Consider the following 25,675-nt stretch of genomic DNA (forward strand, 5'->3'; position numbering starts at 1 on the left):
AGTTCTAGCCAGAAGGCACGGGGGCTCTAACAAAATAGAGCACTCTGTAATATCCGACAAATTCTTTCGGGAATAAAAAAGAAATCAAAAAAGATAGAGATACAAGGCTTCCAATATGGTACAAATCAATCAAAGCCCAGAATACTATCTACAGACAAGCCTCTGGTTGTTTTATGTTCAGCATAGGACCCCTTGATGAAGAATTCTGAGTCCATCCGAAGAAGCTCATCTATCATCGACTCGGCCACGGGAGCTACCATCTCATCGATTGCGTCAATATCATTTTTTCGCCGCGTTTTCTTCGCCAGACAATTAGCAACAATCTTCGTCAGGTCTAATTTTGGATAACAAATATTTATCATAATCATGGCAAACCTTGCCCCAGCAGTCAACTGAGCTCGCACAAAATTGTGAATGCGGGGAGCATCTCTGAACACCTCCAGCAATTCAGGAAGAGTTTTGGGAACCTCATTTCGAGGAAACAAAGTCCCGTAAACAAGGGTTAATGTTGTCGTGCAAAAATTGAGAAATTCGCGCACTTGGCAAGCACGATCTTGGAACCCGACAATTTGTTGAGTTCGTTCGAGAGTGGCCCGAATAAACAGCCATGGTTAAGGGAAAGATTGACAAGAAGATTCGTTCTCTCGTTCACTCTTCGATCTTCGGCAGCAGCATCAAGAACCGAGCCTATTAAGCGACAAGGCAGGAAATTTGAAGTAAGACACAGAAAAATAAAGAGAATACATTGTGAGGTCGGAAAAACATACCTAACATATCCGTGCTAGCCTCCAACATTAGCTCGAGCATGCTATTTTCTCGGCATCGGCTCCCTTTGCTTCCAAGATACAGCAGCATCCTTGGCAGCCACAGCTTCTTTGGCTTGTTGGAGAGCAAGTCTTTCTTGTTCGGAAGCTTTCCGAGATTGTTCCATCATCGCCAGAGTTTGCTTCTTCATGGATTGAAGTTGCTGTCGAAGTTCTTGCAAATCTTCCGACAAATGTTTGCCCGAAGAACCTTCGAGGGGTGTATCATCGACTAATATTTTCTTCGAGAAGGAAGACGCAGGTGAAGCATCGGTAGAAGAAGGGTTGGTCGAGTAATTATCAAATATTAACTGTAAAAGAAAGTCCCAGGATCAATGGTGGTACCAAGAGGAATTTCATTGATTTCTAGAAAAGTTTACACGGACATTACAAAAGAAGTTCTTCAAAGGGACTAACAGGGTAATTGTCGCCAAGGCTAAAGTGGCGACAACGGCAAAAGAAATAGAGAAAGTAAAGAAAAAGCAAAGGCATTCAACTAGACCTCCGGCCTTGATGAGCTAGGAGTTGAAGACGGCTTGATCCCGAGATAGGCCAGGATTTTCTTCGTGTTGGGCTTGGCTGCCTTGATCAACGACTTCCATCTTGATTGTTCTATCTGCTCGATGTCGCCTACCTTCATCCAAGTCCACAGCTTGTTGATCGTCGCCGACCAAGGCAACAAGTATTCTCAACAAGCAACCTTCATGTTCTCCTCGACGCATCTTCAGCCCAAGATCCTCTGGTGGATTGAAATTCTTGGCAAGAGCAAGGAAAGTCTTCGGATCCTCTTTCTTCGGGAAGAAGTAGGGGAACAACTTCGACAATCCCGCGTCAGCATTCATCACGCCTTCGCGAACTTCTAGGCCATGAAATTCCAGATAAGACAGTGCGTCCAGCAGAGGATCATTGGTGGGATTCTCAAAGTCAAAATCTTGGTTTGTTTGTCCTGTCATAAAATTATATGTTAGTTGACAGCAAGTAAAAACAAAAAGCAAATCTTAAGAAAAAGAGAAGGGATCAAGAAAGTTACTGAGAAAGCGACGATTTTGTGTCTTCAAACGCTTGAGGATTCCCTTTTCACGGGTGTCTTGTGCGGCTTTGTGCTCGCTCAAAGCGAGTCTCAAGCATCATCAAGTTTCTTTTGCAGTTCTTCGATACTAGCAGCTTTTGCTTTGGCCTCATCAGCCTCTACTTTTGCTTGGCTAGCATCAAATTCGGCTTTCTTGTGAGCCGTTTCACTTTGCTCCAATTTCTGAGCAAGAGTGTCGGCAAGCCTGTTGGCCTCTGCAAGTTTTTCTACCAAAATAGAAAAGAACAGTCAAAATTGCGACAAAAAGAAGAGCAAGAGGATTAGAAACAAGGATGACAGAAAAAGTTATTACCTTCAGTCTTGCTGGCGTATTCACGGTACCCAATGAATTGGGATCCAATGCGAATAAGCTCTTTGATCATGGGCTGTCAAAGGAGAACAGAGAATGAAAATATCGGTATAAGAAAAATATGGAGGCACAAAAAGAAGTAAAGAGAGGAAGTACAGATACTATCAGGAAAGTCAAAAACTTACATCATCTAACAGCGAATGAGAAGAGCTACCCAATTGAGGGGCAGGCTCGATGATCGTTTCAACCCTTGTCCTTTTTGGTGAAGGAGCAAGGGGGCTTGAAAGAGGAGTAGTGGTGACGACGTTTTGTTGAGGAGGCGAGGATTCTTCTCCTTCAACTAGTGTCTCCGAAACAAGTAAAGTATGTGATGTGCTCGTCCGAGGAGCCACGTCACGAGTTGGTACTTCTTCCTCGTCATCACTTCAATTAAAAGATCGACAGCATAAAAAGCAAGACGAGACAAAAAACTTCGACTACAAAAAATATTGGAGAAACCAAGATGACTTACGAGCTGACAAGGGATGCGAGATATGGATCATAAGTTGCCTTCTGGTGCGAAGGATCAACTTCTTCGGCTTTAGAAGTGCCGGAGTCTTCGACGTCATTCCTCTTCCTTTTGCCTTTTGGAGAAACAGCGGGAGGAGGAGATTGTGCCGACGCAGTACCTTCGGATGATCCCGCAGATTTTCGAGAATCCAAGGGTTCATTCACAAAAGACGGAGCTTCTTGATTGTCATCAGTGATGACGGCCCTTTCTTCGACTTCTCCACCTTCGGGAAGAGGAGGAAGCGAGACAAGGTTTGGATGATTCTGTGCAAAATAAAACAGGGAAAGATGTCAGGAAAGAAGATACGAAAATACAGCAAAGCAATAACAAGACAATAAGCAAAGATTACCTCGGGGAGCGGATTGGCGGCACTAAATGGCGTCACACGGCAAGAAGAGGGGATAGCATCTTTTTTGCTGAGAGATGAAATTTTTCGGACAAGTCTTTCTAAATCCTTGACCTCCAAATCCACCGACAGCCGATCTACGTCATTGTCGCCGGCATATTTCCAAAGAGGATATTTGCGAGCCTCGAAGCGGCCGCACTCTAGTCCTAAGGAAGTAGGCAGTGATTTGGACACCTGATAACTCTTTACCGCGAGTATTTTGCAACTCATGGATACGAGCCATCAAGGTTTCTGTCGACGCCCTTTCTTCTTCGGTAGCCTCCGCGTCCCAGGAGCAGCGGCGCAAGATTTTTTCGGCGCCATCAAAAGGAGGGATGTTGTCCTCCGCACATCCATGGTTCTCCTCCTGAATGTACAACCACTTCTTGCGCCATCCTTGAACTGAGTCAGGAAGTTTGACGTCGAAGTAGTCGACGTAGGGCGCACGAAATTACAACGCCGCCTATGTTATAGGCGACATTGGGGGAGCCATTACGGCGACAGAATAAAATGCGCTTCCATAGCGCCCAGTTAGGCTGGACGCCAAGGAAGGCCTCGCAAAGAGTGATAAAAATGGAGATATGGAGAATGGAGTTTGGCGTGAGGTGGTGGAATTGCAGACCGTAGATAAAGAGCAGTCCACGGAGAAAAGGATGAATGGGGGCGGACAGACCACGGATGAGGTGATCAACAAAACTTACCCGGTACCCCATTGGAGGGGTTGGGTAGCTCTCTTCACTGGGAAAGCACAATGCCTTGGGCTTCTTGGTGATTCCCAGCCTCTTCAGCATGTTGATGTCCTGAGTGGAAATCTTTGATCTTTCCCACTCCGCCGTCCCAAGATCCGCGGCGGCCATGGAGGATTCCGGCGTGCTGTGCCTTGTCAATCGACGCGGTGGCATCAGCAATGGCGCAGGATTTGCAGTTTGGAAGCGAGGAGCTTAAGAGGTTGTGGATTGAAGGAGAAAATTTGCAGATGAGAGAAGGAGGACGGCGCGAGCGGAAGTGCTCAAGGAGGAAGAAGACGATTTTATATAGGGGTGCGGCGAAACGACGAACCGTTGGATAAATAAAATGTGTGACAGATGGTAGCCACGTAGCAACAAGGGTAAAGAAGTAACTCAACATTGGGGAGGTTACGGTGCGTGCGCCGGAAAAAGCGGAGGACATGTGTCCCCCACTTGCACGACGTGTCAAGTTAGTGGGTCAATTGGGCCCGCAAGGCAGCAGAAAGGAAAAATCCGACTCAACAGCTGCGTCAAAAGGCGACATGCAAAAACATTGGAGAGCCTTTGATCAAATACAAGTTTTTGCTCAAATGCTCGGGGGCTACTTTGGAAAAATGAAAAGATCAAAAAAGACAACATAGAAATGGCGTGAGCCTATGACCAAATACAAGTATTTGTTCATAGCCTCGGGGGCTACTCCCATCGGGAGCGCTGTTCGCGCACCCGAGAAATTATAAAACTTCGGGAGAGAATGAAAATATAGCGGCATAAAGTTTGGAGCCTACAACCAAGTACAAGTCCTTGGCTGTAGCCTCGGGGGCTACTCCCATCGGGAACGCTGTTCGCGTGCCCGATGAAGTTATAAAAAAAAAGAGAGAAGAGAAAAAGACAGAATGAAGAGAAGAAATATAAGAAAAGCAAGAGAGTATATTTCGAGTTATAAATAACTCTGCATATACTCCCATCGGGAGAGCAACATAAGTCATCTTTGACTCGATAAAATGTACCATTCCATCAACCGAATAAGCACTCGACAATATATTCTCAGAACGCCGAAGTTGCGATCAATTTCTGAATGCCGCAAAACTTTGCGAAGGTAAGACCCCGGATCTATTCCGTGAGGCGTGGCGCCGTCTCGACGTCGGTTTGCTACTTTTATCCGTATCAACAGATACGAAGAAAAATCTAACGGACGCGTTAGGTACCGATAAATATGACTGGGACTCGACGAATGGTAAGACCTTAAGCGGCACTGTCGAAGTTTACACTAGTATCCCGAAATCATGTCCAGGGACGTGATTTTGAAGTAGGTTTTTGCGGATTGCCACTAGAGCAGTTAACTAGTACCTGATCCGTCAGATGAACTAGCCCCAACTACCACTATCCCTGTACAATATAGAAATTTACATGAAGAAATATAGAAAAGTTTAAGAAGTTGAGAAGAAATAAACAGTGGAGATTTTCCTCGACTCGCGATTCAAGCAAAATTTCGGGGCTATCGACATAGGCATCCCAAATGGGCCTGCCGAAGATAGTACCCGGGGTTTATTGAAGGCCCATTACCCGAAGAATAAGAAGACTCAGAAGCCCAAGATAGTATTAAGGAAAGTAAGAGTTGTAATAGAAAGTCTTATTTGTAATACTACGGGATGAGTTAGAAACCTTCCCGGACTTTGTAACTTGTATAGCACGAATCCCTCGGCTCCGCCTCCTATATAAGGGGGAGTCGAGGGACGCAGAGATAATCGAATCATTGTTCACAAACCCTAGTTTTCATATTCGTCGAGTACTTTTCGGCTGAAACCTTCGAGATCTACTTGCCCTCTACATTCAACTAAACCCTAGTCTACAATCCGTAGGCATTGACAAGTTAATCCCTTGTCAGGTACCGTACCGAGTACTCACCTCGTTGAATCGGGTCGAGTTTCCAAGTCTCGGGCTCGTTGAATCCGGATCACGCATGGACTCTCCAGAAACGTGTTTCCCCGACTGAATCGTACCGGACCGAGGACTTTTCCGAATCTGATTCTGGTACGATGACTCCGGTACGAGGGACGGCCTACCGTACCACGTTTCCTACTGACAAGGGATTAACTTGTCAATGCCTACGAGTTGTAGACTAGGGTTTTGGTCGGAAGTAGAGGGCAAGTAGATCTCGAAGGTTTCAGCCGAAAAGTACTCGACGATATGAAAACTAGGGTTTGTGAGACAATGATTCGATGCTTTTTGTCCCTCGACTCCCCCTTATATAGGAGGCGGAGCCGAGGGATTCATAATACACAAGTTACAGAGTCCGGGAGGGTTTCCAACTCATCCCGCAAGATTACAAGTATTGCTTCCTAATACAACTCTAGCTTTTCTTAATAATAATTTGGGCTTCCGATTCTTCTTATCCTTCGGGTTGTGGGCCTTCAGCAAACCCCGGGTACCATCTTCGATAGGCCCATTGGGGATGCCTATGTCAGTAGCTCCCGAGATTTTGCTTGAATCGCGAGTCGTGGAAAATCGCCAACTTTATATTCGTTCAATAGCTCGAACTTTATCACATATCTTTGGATATGAAATTATATATTGTACAGGGATAATGGTAATTGGGGCTAGTTCATCCGACGGATCAGGTACTAGTTAATTGCTCTAGTGGCAATCCGCAAAACCTACTTCAAGATCACGTCCCCGGACATGATCTCGGGATACCGGTGTAAACTTCGACAGTGCCGCTTAAGGTCTTACCATTCCGTCGAGTCCCGATCATATTTTATTGGGTACCTAACGCGTCCGTTAGGATTTTTCTTTGTATCTGTTGATACGGAAAAAAGTAGCAAACCGACGTCGAGACGGCGCCACGCCACTCGTAACGGATCTGGGTCTTACCTTCGCAAAATTTCGCGGCATTCGGAGATTGTTCGCAACTTTGGCGCTCCGAGAATATATTGTTGAGTGCTTTTTCGACTGATGGAATAGCACATTTTATTGAGTCAACGGATGACTTATATTGCTTTCCCGATGGGAGTATATGTAGAGTTATTTACATAACTCGAAATATGCTCACTTTTTCTTCTTATCCTCTTTTTTATAATTTCATCGGGCACGCGAACAGCGTTCCCGATGGGAGTAGCCCCCGAGGCTACAACCAAGGACTTGTGCTTGGGTGTAGGCTCAATGCCTTACGTTGCTATATTTTTCTTCTTTCTCGAAGTTTTCATATCTATCGGGTACGCGAACAGCGCTCCCGATGGGAGTAGCCCCCGAGGCTATGAGAAAATGCTTGTATTTGATCATAGGCTCTCGCTATTTCTATTTTGTCTTTCTCGAGCTTTTTTATTGTTCCAAAGTAGCCCCCGAGCATTTGATCAAAAACTTGTATTTGACCAAAGGCTCTCGAAATAATCAACAATCTTCTCGTCGTCGCTATTATTATGAAACCGCTTAGCCGAATTTTTCTCTTACCAAGGTGACATCATTGCCGACGATAGCCACGACCACCGTATCGGGAAAACGCGAGAACTGCTCTCTCGCCTTGCGGGCCCAAATTGCTCATCAAGTTGACACGTCGTGCAAGTCATGTTTGATAGGGCCCAAATTGGCGCATCAAGTTGACACGTCGTGCAAAAATCGACTAGACCAGTTTCGATCCGTTTACCTTATCCATCGCGTTGCTTGCTGTTGACGAAGTCAACGATCCCGAACGTGCCATCGAGATCAGATCCTTGACGCCTCTAATTCCCACAGACGGCGCCAATTGACAAGGGATTAACTTGTCAATGCCTACGAGTTGTAGACTAGGGTTTTAGTCGGAACTAGAGGGCAAGTAGATCTCGAAGGTTTCAGCCGAAAAGTACTCGACGATATGAAAACTAGGGTTTGTGAGATAATGATTCGATGCTTTTTTTGTCCCTCGACTCCCCCTTATATAGGAGGCGGAGCCGAGAGATTCATAATACACAAGTTACAGAGTCCGAGAGGGTTTCCAACTCATCACGCAAGATTACAAGTATTGCTTCCTAATACAACTCTAGCTTTTCTTAATAATAATTTGGGCTTCTGATTCTTCTTATCCTTCGGGTCGTGGGTCTTCAGTAAACCCCGGGTACCATCTTCGATAGGCCCATTGGGAATGCCTATGTCACCTACTACTATGGATAAAACAAGATTTTAGTTTCTAAGAAGGCTACTATGTAAGTCTCGATCCTCGATCTGCTGTATTTGCATATGCAATCTATGTTATGGCAATTGAGATCTCCTGTATAAATGTAGTAGTTGGGCATCTAATTGTTTTACATTTGTAATTTGTGAATGGTTCTAACGCTTGAGCACTTGATAGGTTCATTTATTTATTCCTAACTTTTCTATTCAATGTAGCTACCATATGAAGCTAATATTGTCCCAGGTTCTTGAATCTCCTGGTACAAGTTTGGTTCAGTAGAGCTGCTAATGATGGAGATCCAGATGTTCTCTTTCTAGTTTTGAAGTTGTTCAAAATAAATAACTACTCCCATATCCATTCAGTACAAACAATGTTTTTTTTCACACAAGAGCATCTTCTGTTGCTTCCTACAATTAAAACATAGTTTAACTAATTTGTAGTTTCACGATGATTTCTCATAGAAATCTGACATCTTATATCATAACCCAACTAATGGATATATACAATTTTTATCTTATGTTTTTTAAATGCCCTATGTTTTGCGGCATCCTTTGATTGAGGAATCTGCATTTTATCTACCACGAACTTATAGATTATGACATCTGAACATGGACATGCTTGCATGCAAAGAACAAAGGTTAAATGTCGAGATCTCCTCTTTGTTCATGTTTGAATTTTACTGGACTTTTTTTTTGTAGTTTCTTCACCTGAATATTATTTCAAACAGATTGAGAAATTTTCGTTCAATATATAGGAGTATTTGTGAAGAATGGGTCTGTTATTTGTATTAGAGTAGAATTGCATATCTCAATATTATAAATAATATCCAACTGGGAAAAAAGATAAATATGACCATTGTAACCATAACCTATAACTACCTATGGTTATCTCGCTAATCAGTTAACCTAAGATATCTTTCTAATCACATCAACATTTTGTCGTAGATTTTAAAATGCAGATAGTAGAGCGAGGCTACTTTTGGAGGAAATGACCAAATTGCTTATGAACCACATATCTGATTATCTTTATTTTATGTTGTATTCACTTTCTCTTGACCTAATTAAGATTTGATGAGACTTAAGACTAGAGTGAGAGTAGACATGTGAAAACAATCTGATCTTTAGTTTTTGGTTATTACCGTCTACAGAAAAGGACTTGCTGACAAAAATAATTGATCTAAGGGGGGGGGGTAGACTTGGTTTATCTTTCACCGAAACCAATTTAATTATACTGAAAATGTATGCTTCCCATTCATAATTGTTTATTTGTTTCCTAAATGAATAACAATAAAAATGTACAATTAGAGTTTGTTGTAGCAAGGAATCGTCGATGCGTCTAATGAGACGATTAATCATGCCATTTCATTAACCATATTTTATAAATCCTATAACGGGGGTAGTTTCTGTACCACCTTTGAACTTTTTTATAGACGCTAAACCTCTCATTTCATATTTGTCTATCTTTATGATTTTAAATAAAAACTTAACTGGCAGTTTTTACCTGTTGGAGTTCGTTCTGTGGTCTAGGTCTCAGCAATATTAATAATCTGTTAGTTTAACAATTAATATTGCATTCTTGCGTTGTGAAATAATATTTAGTAACGTATACAATTTCTAGAGTTAGCTTGAAATATTATTTACAACTATGTGTTCATCCAATTTTTCGGTTAATTGTGTGAAAAATTGTTAGGTGGTGTAATATGGTTTCCTTTTCAGTGGTTCGATCTTGTACGGTTTTCCCAATGGAGTAGTCTCCTGATATTCATATACCCATTAAAGTTCGGAAATTCAATTCGGCTCCCGGGTGCACATGCTCCCTTTACAAACAAACATATTTCAAAGTGTGAAAAACTTTTGAAAAAAATTCTACATGTACATCTCCATAATATATGTGTGTGCGTCAAGTTTCACGAAAAAATAATATTTTTTGTGACCTATGTAAAAAAGAGAAAACTTATCCTGTGAAAAGCATTGTTTTAAGCACTGAATTTTGTCTTTTTTACACACGTCACATGATAAGTTCATTTTTTATGAAACAACTTTGTGAGCGCGTAGCACATAAATATGTACGTGCGAATTTTTTGTTTCAAATTTTTTTAAATTTAAAATATGTGTAAGATGCATTTTAAAATATAGGAAGCATATGCTCTCATGTTCCAGAACACCACTCCCGTTAAAGTTCACCTTGAAAAATTATCAGAGGCAAGGAGGTTCGCTACTTTCAGTTGAGAAGCTGAGGGGGAGAATTTAAGATGGACCTAAAAGGTGGGACCTTCAGAACTCGTTAGTAATGAAAAACCGGTTTAATATTCATCACAATGGCCAATGCAGCGTTATGTACAACATCATTTGTGCTATTTCCTACATCCTGTCACGTAAGTTTCATGAAATGTCTTTTAATGGATTTAGCTATTTCAGCAATTATTGGGATGATATTATGCAAATTGTTCAACGTTATAGAGAAGTTTTTTCTAAAATGGGCGCAAAAGCTTTGCCCAAGTCTATTATTTAAAGAGTTGTGATAAAAGATAAATTATTTCAAAGGAGTCTACTATCTTGGCCTCCTTTTTGATTTTTTCAGAAATGAAAAATGGTGGTACATTTTTTTAAGTTCATCACTTTAGACGATAACTTATTTACTCTCTTGGAACATTATCATAGATATCTACTTGTTATGAAATCATATTTACATTTTTCTTTGAGAAAAAAATACAGAGCTAGAGAAAGAAAATACTTACTCAAATGTTAACATATGTATATTGCAATACCACTACCAGCTTAATGGAGATTGTTGAAGTAGCATTTGTCAATTTGTAACAGCGTGTCGGATCAAATGAACTACATTTTGGCTGACTAGAAAGCATATATAATTTCCCTTGTGTGCAGTATTAACATGACTTCCTAACATAATGATGAGTTTTATAATTTAGCCCATTAGGTGTCATCTAGCATTCTTTTTAATGTTGTTTACAATTTTAAATCATGCCTAACTGATGGGCTTAAAGCAGTTTCGTTGGTTTATGTTAAACATATGAAAATCTCCTTGAAATACTCAAATATTTCTATCCTTTTTTCTCTCAACACGGATGGGCGCAGCTACGAGGTGCGCTTTCATGTTCTGGTTGACATGATGCTTCACGGGCGGCACATATGCCCACTTAACATATACATGATTGTGATGTAGTATGCGGGCTGCCCGCGATTAGTCCCACTTACATCTTGAATCGTACTAGAAGGACACTAGAACCGGAGCTTGGGGCTTTGTCGTCGCTTGAACGCTGGTGGGTTTATAGCAGCAATAGGCAAACCGATACACATGCGAGATGCTTTACGGGCTAATGCCAAGACATGTGTCATCGTGTCACGGTGGCAGAGGGCGTAACGACGCTAGGACTACATCGAGTGATTTCATAGTATGATTCTCATACTTCAATTCATGGTCTGAAAACTAATAGCCACAAGCTATCCGAGATCGGAGTGCCGGTCTATGGATTTTGAAGAAATTGCATCGCTTCGTTTGAAATCTATGACTTTATATTTTGCTCGTGGTCCTGTAATGTTTTAGCCGGCTCTCTCGCTAGGTACGATTCTAGGGCAGATACCGAGGGTTTTATTCAGGTGGATGCCATGGTAAGAAGAACTGATCCATATATGCGAAGTGCGGTGAAGGGGTTACATATTTTTATCTAGGATTACTTGACACCTTTGAAAAATGATTGATTCCATGATTTATAATTCCTCCGTCCTATAATCTTTTTCATGCTTTAAATTTAAATTTGAATTTAAACTAAACACGCCAAGACTTATGGAGGGCAGGCAATATTCTTGACAGGCCCATGCCACCCGCAGCCCAAATGTAAGATAAGCCTGGCATGCCTTGGCGGCCCGGTCAAACTAGAGCCTCCCAGCCCAGCCCAGTCAAGCAGGGGTAGCGGGGTAATACAAGTAGCGCTTGTCTTCCCCACCACAACGCCTCTCTCCCTCTCCACACCACAACCCCGCCGCCGCCGCCAAGAGGGAGGGGATTACAAATCCTCTATCGTAGGGCTGCGCAGATCCGCGCCACCGGCCAGCTACCAATCCCCTCCCCTCCAGCTACCTATCCCCGATCTCCCACCATGGTTTCCGACGCCAGCAAGAAGAAGGCCGCGCAGAAGAAGGCCGCCGCCGCCGCCAAGAGGGGCGCCAAGTCCAGCGTCGCCGCGTCGTCCTCGTCGGCCACGGCCGCAGCCGACAAGGCGGCCGACAACTTACTGGCGCTCAGCCTATCCGATCGGACCTGTACCGGGGTCCTCGCCTCCCATCCGCTCTCCCGTGACATCCACGTACGTAAAGATCAGATCTTGGTTTCTTCTTGTTTCTGTTCATTCATCCATGGTAGTAGGAATTTTTTGTTTGTGAATTCCTTTCGTATACCCGCACGGATTAGTTTTGTTCTCCAGTGACTAGATCCGTATGATGGTTTATTTCATAGAGCGGAAGATTGCGTCTTTTGGGCGGAATATAGATCGCGAGATCCATGTTAAACGGCCTGCGATTTCTAACCAGTATATATGTCAAGTCATCTTAGGGCTCAACGACGAGCGGCTAGTTTAGCCACTTCCGTATCTCCCATGTTCTTGGAACCAAATCTCCTTACGATACTATAGGGTACTCTAGTCTAGAAAGAAACAACCAGATAAAACCTGGTGCGATGGGGCCATGGCTACATAGTTCTTGAACGGTGGTACCGCTCGTATCTACGATCTAGCAGCATCATCATTCAGTACATCATATCAATTGATTCATTTAATTTAATATTTTTTCTTATTTTTCTAATATTATATGCATTTGTATGTTGCAGATAGAGTCCCTTTCATTAACGTTTCATGGCCATGACCTTATCGTGGATTCAGAGCTGGAGCTTAACTATGGGAGGTAGAGTTTACCTGCCGTCTATTTTATTTTGTTATTACAACCATGTATATCCTTGTGGAGAACTTCACTGATGTGTCTATTTATTCTCAGGCGTTATGGTTTGCTCGGCTTAAATGGTTGTGGAAAATCTACCCTTCTCACAGCAATAGGCCACAGGGAACTTCCTATCCCTGAACACATGGACATCCACCATCTCACCCGTGAGATTGAGGCTTCAGACATGTCTGCGCTGCAAGCTGTTATCTGCTGTGATGAAGAAAGAATCAAGTTGGAAAAGGAAGCTGAAATTTTGTCTGCACAGGTTGGCTCATCAGCCCTCTCATCCTATTTTATTTCACCTCTGTCTATAGAACTCTTGAGTTATAACTTTTTGTCTTTTCTGACATTTTAGGATGATGGTGGCGGTGAAGCTTTGGATCTTGTATATGAGCGTTTAGAAGCAATGGATGCATCAACTGCTGAGAAGCGTGCTGCTGAGATATTGTTTGGTCTAGGTTTTGACAAGAAGATGCAAGCTAAGCCAACTAGAGATTTTTCTGGTGGTTGGCGGATGAGGATTGCGTTGGCAAGGGCGCTCTTCATGAATCCGACCATCCTTTTGCTTGATGAGCCAACTAACCATCTTGGTGAGTCTTGTACAATGATCTGAAACTAACGAAAACTGAATTTTAACAATTGTTCAGTAGAACTACTGTGCGTTTGTAATATTCCCTCAACACTCTCCAGACCATAAAATTTTCGTTGGTAAAATTAACTCCCTTGTAATTTTTTCCTGATACATCCCAACAACCTATGTTAAGCACTTACTATGTAACTTGTTTTGCTTGCATATGTTCTAGTTCTTGGTGATTTGTTGAAGTTACTTGAATGCAATCTGAGACGATTTTTTCCCTTGATCTGCAGATCTTGAGGCTTGTGTCTGGCTAGAAGAGAAATTAAAGAATTTTGAGCGTATACTTGTTGTCATCTCACACTCCCAAGATTTTCTGAATGGAGTGTGCACTAACATCATCCACATGCAGAACAAAATCCTCAAGTTATACACTGGTAATTATGACCAGTATGTGCAAACCCGCTCTGAACTTGAAGAGAATCAAATGAAGCAGTACAAATGGGAGCAGGAACAGATTGCTGGTATGAAGGAGTACATCGCACGGTTTGGTCATGGATCTGCAAAGCTTGCTCGTCAGGCTCAGAGCAAAGAGAAGACTCTTGCAAAGATGGAGCGTGCTGGTCTTGCTGAGAAGGTTGTCAATGACAAGATTCTGGTGTTCCGCTTTACAGATGTTGGCAAACTCCCACCACCAGTGCTACAGTTTGCTGACGTGACATTTGGGTACACTCCAGATAATCTCATTTACAAGAACCTTGACTTTGGTGTTGACCTTGACTCAAGAGTTGCACTGGTCGGCCCCAATGGTGCGGGTAAAAGTACACTTCTGAAGCTCATGACTGGTGACCTAACTCCATTGGACGGCATGGTCAGGCGCCACAATCACCTACGCATTGCACAGTTCCATCAACATCTCACTGAGAAGCTGGACCTGGACATGCCAGCACTGCAGTACATGATGAAGGAATACCCTGGGAATGAGGAGGAGAAGATGAGAGCTGCAATTGGCAAGTTCGGCCTGTCAGGGAAGGCACAGGTAATGCCAATGAATAATCTGTCTGATGGGCAGAAGGCCCGTGTTATCTTTGCTTGGCTGGCATTCAGGCAGCCACAGATGCTGTTGCTCGATGAGCCAACAAATCATCTTGACATTGAGACCATCGACTCCCTTGCTGAAGCACTGAAGGAATGGGACGGGGGATTGGTCCTTGTGAGCCACGACTTCAGGCTGATCAACCAGGTTGCTCAAGAGATCTGGGTGTGTGAGAAACAGGCGGTGACCAGGTGGGAAGGTGATATCATGGATTTCAAGCAACACCTGAAGAAGAGGGCTGGTCTCTAGAGTGCCTTTGCTTTTTGGTCCTCGGCTCTTTGGAGATCTATAGACAACCCAAAGTTTTGCCTCTGTATCAGAAAAGTTTTAATTTTCTAGAGTAACTACATGTATGAGTATCATTGTATCGAGTTAAGACATTCCAGTACGTCATTTTTATAACCAGATGATTCATATTATTTTCATATCTTGTCGGTGTTAGTTATTCGTCATTATTGATTTACTTGTGATGGTCTGTTGTGTTGTATCCTGGAGTTCTGTGTTTGTAACCAACGGATGGTTTATTTGACTGGTATCTACTAGTAGTAGTGTTCAATTATTTCATCTGGAGTTCTGAGTTTGTAACCAACGGATGGTTTATTTCACTGGTATCTAGTAGTAGTGTTCAATTATTTCATCTGTTAGATCTCTATAGACATTCGAGTGGCATGGTGTGATTTTTCATCTGTCAGATCCTACTTGAATCTGCTCGTCAAATTTGCATGATCCAGTCTGGAACTGTTTGAATTGGCTCGTAAAATTTGCATGATGTTCTGTCTGGAACTGCATGTATAGCTTGGTTGTCGTGAAATTTTCAAATTTGCACAATTTCTGGAACTCTCTATGTAGAACTATATCTATCGCATGATTGACTTTCACAAACAATACAAATTACTGGCAAGGAGAGGCTTCATTTATTCAAGATAAATTTGTGAAAACTGGACAAGAGAAACCAAATCAAATGCTCCTCCTCGTTTATCATTTCTCTTTCTCCACTTGCTATCATGTAAGCTTTTGGTTTCTTTAGTGCTTATTCCTGAAGCGCCACCACCGCTTCTTCTTTTTTGTTTCCGAGGTCGGTAGATCTGCAGCACCATCATAAACGAAGGACGGTCAGGTGAGGTGATGACAGGAGCATTGCATGTGCAGTGCTGAGAATATATGGTTTTGTAACTGGAGTCCTGCCATGTGCACAAAACTGCCATGAGCGTTCTGTGTTGATGGAAACTAATTTTCTCATGGATGTTTTTCGGTTGCAGGTAAGCACATTGCAGCACAAACACTAATTCAGTTTTAAGGTATGGACACATAGATAATAAGCAAGACCGTCCCAAATTTTCACATCTACATTCATCACAACTTCATAAACAAAAGAGCAGTCACACCAAATAGTACTGAATTCAAATATGGAATGAGTAGTATCCTTGTGGCACTATTTACAGAACGATTTTGTCTTTTTTTTTTTGTTTCTTGAGTTCTGGGTCGAATTGGTGATACGGTTTACACATGTTGTATGGATGTTGCTAATAACTTTTCGAAATCTTACAGAACGTTTATCTCAGTAACAAGGAAATCATACTCAAGTGATCCTCATGTGCTGGGTCGGTTGTTCTTCTAAATAAAAGGAGCTACATGTGCTAAGTTCATGCTTGTCATGCTCTTTTATATGTAACCGGCCAGCTCGAGTTTATTCAGGTGATGATTCTAATAGCTGTATGCATCGTTTCAAGTAGTAAATACGAAAAAAAAGAGGCAAAAGAAACGGCAACACTATTAATCATGTTGAGATTTACCTCCTTCAGGATAGATGGAATTGTAGTGGACCTCCGCCCAGAAACTCAAGAATATAACTGTAAATCAAAGCTCTGCTTTAGAATATTTGTGAGCAAGCTTGTTAACATAGTCACAGATATATGCAGAAGGTGGTACTAGTTTTCGACATAGACTGAAGCGTTGTCATACCTCGGTTAGACTTCTGAGCATTTGGTAGGATCTCAATATAACAGGTATCTTTGAATGATGTAATCACAAATATTTTCACTCCGTACTGCAGAAGAACATTCAAACCCACAATGTCAGTGATAAAAGATATAAAAGCGAGAAACAGGTGAAAAGAATGGGAGTTACGAGGATCTAGAAGGGAATGCACACCGTGTCTGCAGCAGCCTGCAAAGTCACATGATCACCCCACTCACCATTTCTGTTCAGGTACAGCATGGAAATATAATCAACCAAATTACTAACAGTTCTACAATATCAGCTTTTCGCATGAGAATCTCACTAAATAAGAAGAAAAACATACTGTGAGACTTTTTCTAGATAATCACTATACTCCATCGGGACATATCCTTCATATGTATCGCGGTGGGACTTGAGCTGTGAAATGAAAGCAAGTACTAAATTAGGCACAGTGAAATCGAAAAGACCCAGAAGAATAAAGTTGAGATAGAAATTTACATCCAACCTAGAGCTGAACTTTTGGCACAAGAAAATAACAAACGGACCTGGTTTATGACCTGCTGCCGAACAAATTTATGGTGTTCTGGGCTTCGGTAGAATTGATCAGATAGTGCACGAAACTGAAAAATACAGAGAAAGTTAATAGTTGGAGGAAACATCTTAATGTAGTAACTTAGACAAAAATGCCTTCTGTTCATCTAAGTTGTAATTAAGGTAACATGCAACTTACTTGGCAGTTACCATCTCCCAGTACCTTAAGCTCAACAAGGTCATAGAGTCGCAACCTACAAAAGAAGTCTTGCGGAAAATCAGGCAATGGTTGCCGTATAATTCAATCTGTTCAGAATTATTTTAAAAGGCATTCTCTGTAATAGAAATGCTGCACTAATGACATTTAACCTGTCTATGATCCTTTGATGGTCTGATGTGGCTTCATCTACAGAAGGTATCTCCCCATTTATCCTTGGAACATGCTACACAAAGGCAACCATATTTACTTAACTTGCATGGCTGCAGTATATATGTAGCTAAAATAAGCTACACGTCGAAATAAAAACTAGGAACAGAGAAATTTTCTGAAATAATCGGGATGTTAGCATTCATGATGTTTCAAATGTCTGAAAAACACCACCTCTAGCTAAGTGGTAAAGGACAGGTGAACTTACAGGGATAGGCACCATCTGATTCAGCCGTTTCCCAACTTCGCCATCTATTTCAAAAGAATCATCCACAAGCTCGAGCGTGAAATCCTCTCCGTACGGGTTTACCCCAGGGCTTGAACTTGAGCTGGAAGGTTCCGTATCATCAGCTTCCTCTTCACCTTGCTCATAGCCTACATCAAACAACCATATTACGGCGATGAATGTAAATCTAGAGGGTTTAATATGACATCTAAGCAGAACCTCGCGAGGCAGGTACCTGAATAATAGTTTCTGGGCGGATCATACCATCCATTGGGGCACATTTGTAGCCGCAGATGCTCTTCATCTGCGTTTTGGTGATATGACAAGTCCACAGCTAGCAAAACCGAGAAAGTTGTTTACTAGTAGAACAAAACAACAAAACTGGAAGTATCAGCGCTGTAGCAAGACATTGCCTACCTTCCCTGGCATAGCAGCCATTGTAGAAGCCTCCATCATGCTGAACATTTGCTCCGCAATACGCAACAGAGTTGGCATATGGATCATGGAAAGGGTTGAAGCTCCACCGTAGCACGTCGTCGTCTTGCTCGTAAGTAATCATGGTCTGTTCACACCGGTTTCTTGCTTTCACCCGATGAAGAACGGCGTTCCTTCGGGTTCAGTGTCGCTATATAGTCATCAACTGAAACACAAACACAAGCATGAAAAGGCAATTTATAGTGTGATACCACCCTAGAGATAAAGACATGAACTAGAGGATGAACAAACCAGGCTGTTTATGCCATCTACTAATATAAGAGGGGAGAGACAAACTATGTGAATATTGTTTCGTCCATGAAACTGATTGGCCCCAAAGATGAAATTAATGCAGGCAGGTCCATTATGTAAAGGAAAAAGCGGGCCATAAGCTCTGTTCAGAAAGTGTGTATCGGAGAATTTGGCATCCAACTAGATAGGGATTTGGCCACTTTGCTAAAGGGCCTAGAGTTAGGAATTGGAACAATCTCTCCCTGCCTCCCAAATTGCTCCAGCGGAAAGTGGGGGTAGTGGGTGCCCTTTCCAAGCTGCTTCTTTGATTTGTGCACTAATGCGGGAGTAGCTTTTCTAATGGATGGACAGGGCCGTACTGCCTTTTCCTCCTCTCAGGCCGGGATGCTTCCATTATCAAATTGGAGAGCTACAGTAGAGCATCCATGGAAAGGGCGCCACCGACGACTGGAAACACGGTGGTCAAACAAGTTTGTTTATGCCAAGTTGAAAAAGGAGAAGTAAGATTCGCAGATCTGATTAGCTACTAGCATGCACCTTTTTGGTTCCTGAATCGAACAATTTTGATTGAGAGATGATGGTGTGGTGTTCAGCTCATCCTTTCGGCATTGCGCATGTGTAAGTAATCGCGCCGAACGGCTGGAAATTGTCGGCGGTGCACAGACACGATACAGCAGAGCGCGCAGCAGTAGGTAAAGTAGTAGACGCAGAAGAAAAGAAGAGGCGAGCTAAGTTAGGATCGCTGACCTTGGTAGGTAAGGTAGCAGAAGCAGAATCAGAAGGTCGGAGCGGAGACGCTCGAGGTTTGGTCGCGGCTTCGAGACGCCGCGAGACGATGCGCTCCAAGTAGAAGTAGTTAAGAGGTTGGTTGGTGGGTGGGGAGAAGGGGAAGTGCCTTGAGAGAGAGAGAGAGGAGGAGACAGACGCCTGGGGTGGGAGGAAGAAGACGATGCCGAATGAGAGACGATCAGGGGAATCTCGCGGACGTCACGGGCTAAATGGGACGAGCACCTCGACGGGGCCTACGTGGCACGGAATACTACTACTCCTAGCAGGAGAAAATGGCTCCGCTCGCGGCCAGCATGCAGTAGATGAGATTCTCTCGGTGTCTGCAGTCGCGCGCGCGCTCCGGAGTCCGGACAAGGTCGCTCGTATGAGCTTTTGTTTCTTGCTCGCTTCAGCAGTGGGCAGCTGTTCACTCATTGATTATTCGGAGCTACTAACGACGACGACGACGACGGCGAGTAGCGGAGTACTGGTAGCAAGCGCAGTTTAATAATGGAGGCGCAGATGGTCGTACCCTCTGGGGTTGGGCCACGGAGGAAGACGGCCAAAGAATATCGAATCTCCACCCTGTGCGCCATGTGTTCGTCACCATTGCGTGCAGTCCATGCAGCGCCCCTCCGATTTCATCCGACGGCATTCGTCACAGGTTCTGTGCTTGCTGCTGGATCTAGCTATGCTATGCAGTATGCTGGAGGACCACCACCGCGCCCGTCACGTACCTGCCGACGGCCCTAACCTGGAGATTGCTAGGTCTACACTTTGTGACGACATGGTTAATGACTGAATATCAAAAAGCTAAATACATCTTAGTCCTCATAGTTGTCTCTAGGTGCATTTCAGTCCTAATTCTTGCAAAATGGGATGAATTAGCCCCAAAAGTAGTCTACGGTGCAAATCGCATCCCAATCAATCCGATCTAATGGATGAAACATCGATGAAATAGGTTGATTAGAGTAGTATGAAGAGCATGGTCTAGTTAAAACTGTAGGGGATGATTTGGTTCAAGCCAAGGCTGTGTTTTGGTACAGGGTGGCACATATGAGCTAAAATTTGTCGAACAAAAATAAACTTTTTTTTTATGCGCAATGCAAATAATGATGATAAATGTACTAGATGGATTGCTATATGCATGCCCATGTTTCTTCAGACATTTTCTCCATGTTATGTGATTTTTTATTGGCAGGTTGATATTCAGATAGCAAGATAGCAGTGTAGTGTGAATCTGTCATTGTTAGTATGATTTTGGTTCGTAATGTAGTGGGTAGTGTTCATTGTTGTGTTTGAATGCAGACCCAACATGTCCAATTTCTCTGAATTTATGCTTGATGTGGCCCTCTTTCTCTGAATCTGTGTAGTGTCCAATTATTTGTTCACTGTTGATGAAAGAACATGTCCATTACCCCATGTGTGGTTTTGGTAATTGATGACAATCCCTATGGACTAACGTTTGCATTGAGAATCAATCCTAGGACATGGTCCATAGCCATATGATGGTCTCAAGGTTGCTAGATGGAGAAGATCGAGGACAATGAAGAAGTGTTATCACCAGAATTTGACCGGATCAGAGGTGGGCCGCGATTGAAGATGGGCTTGAATAATATACATAGAAGAAATACATGAATCGGCCTTATATGCAAAGTTTGGGCTAGTTTGCCCGTGTATCTTTAATATAGTAGGATACGTGTCGATTAGATACAGTTTGGCTCGTGCCCGGTTGGGATTATTCCCACGTTAGAAAGTCTACGGACTATAAATATGTATCTAGGGTTTATGAAATAAACAACAATCACGTTCACCACAAACCAATCTAGGCGCATCGCCAACTCCCTTGTCTCGAGGGTTTCTTCCGGGTAAGCATCATGCTGCCTAGGCAGCACACGTTTATTCGTTGTTCATGCGTTGCTCGTGCTGAAGCCTTGTTGATGGCGAGCAACGTAGTTATCATAGATGTGTTAGGGTTAGCACTGTTTCATAGTATCATATGCTTTCGTTCGTGCAACCCTTAGACGTCTAGCCGCCCTTACACCTATCTTAGGTGTAAGGGCGGCACCCCGCTTGATCATTATTTAGTAGATCCGATCCGTTATGATTGTTCCTTGATTCTTCAAGGATTAGTTTAATATCTGCATAGTTAGGCCTTACAAACGGGTTGAAGGATCCAGTGGCGCGTAGGGTGTAGTTTGCTAGCCCTAGACAGGATGTTTCGGGGATCATCTTCATGTTGGTTTTTAGGCCTTGTCTAGGGTTGGTTTACGATCACCGTGCGTGGCCGCCAGGCTCAATCACGAGTAGGATGTTCCGATTATATGGTGAAAACCCTAAATCGTAGTAGGTCGTTTTAGCTTTATTTTGATCAAGCAGGACCACCATCTGATCGTACACCTCGTACGGATCATGGGTGGATCGGCTCCTTGAGCCGATTCACAGGACACCTGAGAGCCGATCGAGGCTCGTATTTAATGTTTACGTGTATGCCATGTAGGAAACTAAGCGAGGCAAATCCAACACCTTCCTGACCAGGTATAGGTCAGGTGGCACGCCCTTGCATCAGCATCGTACGTGTGTGCCGAGTGTTTGCAGGCCGTCGCTCGGAGGGACCAGGGCCCAGCCGCGATCCCGGGAGCCTCCCGGCTCTACTCGTGTTGCCCGTCGTTGCTCGCCGGTGGGTTTCCGACCGCAACACATTCCGGCACGCCCGGTGGGACAATCTTCGACATCAACCGCATCGCCATCTACATCCGAGATGGCGGAAGGCACTCCGATCACGTACGAGGATCCGACCGAGGAACTCAAGAAGAAGTATGACGAGGTCAAAGCAATCCTCGAAGCCGACCTCATCGGCTCTTTTCACGGAACCCGCTCACACGGCATCGGGTGGAAAGGGTTCTCGCCGAAGGCGCGCTCGATGGAGTGGACCTGTCTACCCCTTCGAGAAGAACACACCGGGTCTCTGCGTCAGGAGATTAATTTCATGGTAGCTCATTCGCTGCACCGCCATTCTGAGAGCCTGGTGAACACTTTGGAGCGTGTCGCCCTTCGGGTGATCCAGGAAATCATGAGCCATCAATACTCTCCGTCAGGACCAGCTCCAGGGACTCACAAAGGAGAGATGCCACTCCAGTCCCGTCCACCGCTGCCATTCGCGTTGGCAGCGCCAGAAGTGCCGAGTTCACCGGCATACGTCGTCTACAAGATCGGTGGTGACCCTTGTGACTACCAGTTCTTGCATGAGGCGCCTAAGGAGATCCCTCACGGATACACGTGCACATACGTGCCAGACTGCGATGAATCGGGCACTCACAAACCGGACCGCAATAGCGGGGACTTACGGAACAACGGGAGGAACTTCGGGGGCGGATCTTGAGAAGCAGACGTGGCTAGCTAAGTACGCCACCTCGATAAACCTCCAGAGCCCAACTCCTGCAGTTGGCTCAGAGCTTGAGAAGCAAGCGTGGCTGGCTAAGTATGCCACTCCGGCGAATCTTCAGAGTTCAACTCCTGCAGCCAGCACCGCGGATCAGATCAATACCATCTTGAGAGACCAGTTCGGCATGGTACCGAAAAGAAGGGCAATCGGCTATTCCAAGCCGTACCCCAACGAGTACGAATTGATCCCACTTCCACCCAAATATCGGCTCCCTGAATTCTCCAAATTTAGTGGATCAGATGGTTCCAGCTCAATCGAGCATGTGAGCCGATATTTGGCACAGGCTGGGCACGATCTCGGCATCGGATGAGCTGCGTGTGAGGTTTTTCGCACGGTCCCTCACATGATCGGCTTTCGGGTGGTACACATCGCTGCCACCGGACTCAATCCGGACTTGGAAGCGAGTTAGAGGAGCGAGTTCCACATGCGGTATCACTCGGAGGCTTCCGAGGCCGACATTGCCGATCTAGCACAAGTGCGACGGAAGCGCGGAGAAACGGTGTCGAGATACATCCAGCGCTTCGAACGCGTTAGGAACCGATGCTATTCGGCTCGTGTGACCGAAAAGAAGCGATCGAGTTGGCGGTGGTGGGTCTCGCATCACCGATCAAGGACGTGGCCTCCCAAGCAGAGTACCCTTCACCGGCACACATGGTGCGAAGGCTGTCATCATATGAGCGGCGCCACCCGGATGTTTACCGGGATAAATTCAAACGTGCGGTGGTCCTGGTTGAGGCGGATGAAGACGAAGGCTCGCGGGAGATCAAGAGGTAGCGAGTGGCTGAATGGACTCGGGGGCAAGCCCCGTGTCCCGCAAGTGGGTTAAGCCACAAGGTCCTCCAAGAGGGTTTGACTTCGACGTGACCAAGGCTGAGCAAATTTTCGACCTCTTACTTAAGGAGAAACGGCTAAAGGTACCCGAAGGCCACAAGATCCCCACGGCGCGAGGAGCTGAACGGAAAGCCATGCCGCAAGTGGCATAACATGTTCACCCATGCCACCAACGACTGCAGGGTGTGGCGGCGGCGAGTCCAAATGGCGATAGAACAAGGGCGTCTAATTTTCAGCCGGTACGCCATGAAGGTCGACACACACCCCTTCCCCGCCGTTAACATGGTGGAGTGCACTTACCCTGGAGGGTGCCAGCCAAGATTCTCGTTCAACATCAACATGGTAGGACCTGGGCACCACTCTGGTAAGGACAGAGACGAGGGCAGCTGCTCTCATGGCAACGACAAAGAGGAAGCCGTTCCACGCGATCGGCTCCAACACTTCCCAAAAATCTATGGACAAATGTTGCAAAACCTTCATTGAGCGATTCAATCGACATGGAGGCCGATCCCAGCAATCGGCCAAAATTATCCTCACCATACGTGTTGCCTGTGTTCAACGTCGATCTAATGGGCAACGGTTTTATGTCGGCTGATGAGCTAGAAGAAGTCAACATTGGTCCTAACGGAGCCGATGTTCCAATACAGTGCCTTGGCTAACTACAGAGCCGATATCCGCGATTACTCAGCGAGAATCGGCTCGGGGGGCACCTAATCAGATGAACATGTGCGATACATGTGCGGTGAAATATTGGGGGCCGATGGAAAGATCGGCCAGTACATGCAAATCATAGCCAATGCGCAGACATCGACTTCAGAATGTAAAAAGCCGATGCACGGCCGTCGACTTTAGACAAGTTCAGCAAAACATTTATCAGTTTACACAAAGAGGCCCTACTGAAGAAACGCGTTGAGAGCGTGAAGGGCGTCGGCACGAATTCGATCCACCTCGGCGATCTCAGCCTCGTCGTCCTCATCTTTGCCCGTCACCAGCTGACTGCTCAGGGCACGAATTTCAGCCAGATCGGTCTTCAGATCGGCTGTGAGGCCTTATGCTTCCTCTTGAGAGCGAGCAATGAGGTTTTCCTTGTCTTGGATAAGTTGCTTGGTCTCCCTGACCCTCTTTTCAAGGTCCTCAAGTTCCTTGCGCAGGGTCTCGAGTTCGGCACTATTGGTAGAAGTGTCGGTTTTGGCATCCAAAGCAGCTTTCTTCTCGTTGAGCCGTTGACACTTGTCTGCAATATCGGCTCTCAACGGAAGCTGGGCGCGACGAAGAATAATTCTTTGACGAGCCGACTGCACCCTTGACCTGAAGACCGACAAAGTCACAGCTGGCCAAAGCTTAACCTGCAGTGTCACCGGGAGATGGGGCTGGATGTCTTCGAGGATGCCCTTGACTGCCTCGGGGTTTTCGACCAGGGTTTCGACTGAGGAGGAGAGCAAAACCTTGAGGCGCTGGAGTGGACCATGGACCGTGCTAGGGCTTGGCTCTTCACCTGCTTTGGAAGTAGCTGGCTCGATGGAGTCGGGATCAAACGTCAGCAAGCTTGAAAGGTCACAACCCTGACAGACGAACAAGGGCAGTATGAGCATACAACAAAGAAAAGGGTAGAACCGAGAGAGTGGAGCGTACCTCTCCCAAAGAAGGTAGAGCAGCCGATGTTGTGACAATCGGCTTTTCGGTGGACTTGGCCAGGTTAGCCACTTGGTCAGCCACGCTCGTCGAGGTGGTTAGGTCTAGCGTGGCGGATGGCATCGGTACCTCTTCAACGTCCCCGCTAGAGGTCCCATTAGTCTGCAAAAGAAATGGTGAGCCGATCCAAGTAGCAACGGGACGGTATGGAATATGAGCTGTTGAAGTAATTACATTTGAAACCTCCTGGCTTGGCGAGGAAACTCGTGGGTCTTTGCGAGCCCTTTTGACGCATCGACGCTTCACGCGTGACCTCGTTTTGATCGGAGCGTTGAGGGTCGGCGAGGCTCGGGAGTCGACCTTTTTCTAGAAGCCGACGCTGGCGAGTCCGTCTGGCTCTGTGTGGTGGATCTCCCAGAATCGCCCGGGGTGGAGTCCCTTGGGCTGGACTGTGCTTCCTCGCTGGAGTTCTCTTCAGTGGAAGTCTGAAAGAAGAGGTACAACCATGTTACGAAGACT

General features: G+C 44.8%; 2 protein-coding genes across 3 annotated transcripts; one reads left to right on the forward strand and one right to left on the reverse strand.

Annotated features, from left to right (window-relative positions):
* The first annotated feature begins 11,971 nt into the window (after nucleotides 1-11,971).
* LOC124669344 (ABC transporter F family member 1-like) lies at nucleotides 11,972-15,038 on the forward strand. Its single transcript, XM_047206001.1, has 5 exons — nucleotides 11,972-12,313; nucleotides 12,832-12,905; nucleotides 12,996-13,206; nucleotides 13,297-13,531; nucleotides 13,809-15,038. Exons 1-5 carry the CDS (start codon nucleotides 12,107-12,109, stop codon nucleotides 14,858-14,860), a joined length of 1,779 nt encoding a protein of 592 aa, XP_047061957.1. The 5' UTR covers nucleotides 11,972-12,106; the 3' UTR covers nucleotides 14,861-15,038.
* A 440-nt stretch (nucleotides 15,039-15,478) lies between these two features.
* Nucleotides 15,479-19,344, reverse strand: LOC124681920 (OVARIAN TUMOR DOMAIN-containing deubiquitinating enzyme 12-like). Of its 2 annotated transcripts, none has more exons than XM_047216696.1 (12): nucleotides 19,228-19,344; nucleotides 18,172-18,394; nucleotides 17,990-18,088; nucleotides 17,737-17,903; nucleotides 17,471-17,544; nucleotides 17,301-17,355; nucleotides 17,116-17,190; nucleotides 16,914-16,987; nucleotides 16,763-16,811; nucleotides 16,574-16,658; nucleotides 16,405-16,461; nucleotides 15,479-15,696 (listed from the first exon to the last, which is right to left on the reverse strand). In XM_047216696.1, exons 2-12 carry the CDS (start codon nucleotides 18,311-18,313, stop codon nucleotides 15,635-15,637), a joined length of 939 nt encoding a protein of 312 aa, XP_047072652.1. In that variant the 5' UTR covers nucleotides 18,314-18,394; nucleotides 19,228-19,344; the 3' UTR covers nucleotides 15,479-15,634. The 2 variants fall into 2 exon arrangements, with proteins under 2 accessions (XP_047072652.1, XP_047072657.1); XM_047216701.1 differs by lacking the exon at nucleotides 19,228-19,344 and adding an exon at nucleotides 18,481-18,557.
* Nucleotides 19,345-25,675: the final 6,331 nt, after the last annotated feature.

This window comes from Lolium rigidum, chromosome 1 (genome assembly GCF_022539505.1).
Source record: "Lolium rigidum isolate FL_2022 chromosome 1, APGP_CSIRO_Lrig_0.1, whole genome shotgun sequence".
Lineage (NCBI taxonomy): Eukaryota > Viridiplantae > Streptophyta > Magnoliopsida > Poales > Poaceae > Lolium > Lolium rigidum.

What these genes read in the sequence shown, in the direction of transcription:
- LOC124669344 (XM_047206001.1), top strand. Translation starts at nt 12,107, where the DNA reads ATGGTTTCCGACGCCAGCAAGAAGAAGGCCGCGCAGAAGAAGGCCGCC. An exon ending in CGCTCTCCCGTGACATCCAC is followed by an intron (nt 12,314 to 12,831) that starts GTACGTAAAGAT and finishes TGTATGTTGCAG; the next exon opens with ATAGAGTCCCTTTCATTAAC. An exon ending in TGAGCCAACTAACCATCTTG is followed by an intron (nt 13,532 to 13,808) that starts GTGAGTCTTGTA and finishes CTTGATCTGCAG; the next exon opens with ATCTTGAGGCTTGTGTCTGG.
- LOC124681920 (XM_047216696.1), bottom strand. Translation starts at nt 18,313, where the DNA reads ATGATTACTTACGAGCAAGACGACGACGTGCTACGGTGGAGCTTCAAC. An exon ending in GCCCAGAAACTATTATTCAG is followed by an intron (nt 17,904 to 17,989) that starts GTACCTGCCTCG and finishes TGTTTGATGTAG; the next exon opens with GCTATGAGCAAGGTGAAGAG. An exon ending in CATCAAAGGATCATAGACAG is followed by an intron (nt 17,356 to 17,470) that starts GTTAAATGTCAT and finishes CTTCTTTTGTAG; the next exon opens with GTTGCGACTCTATGACCTTG.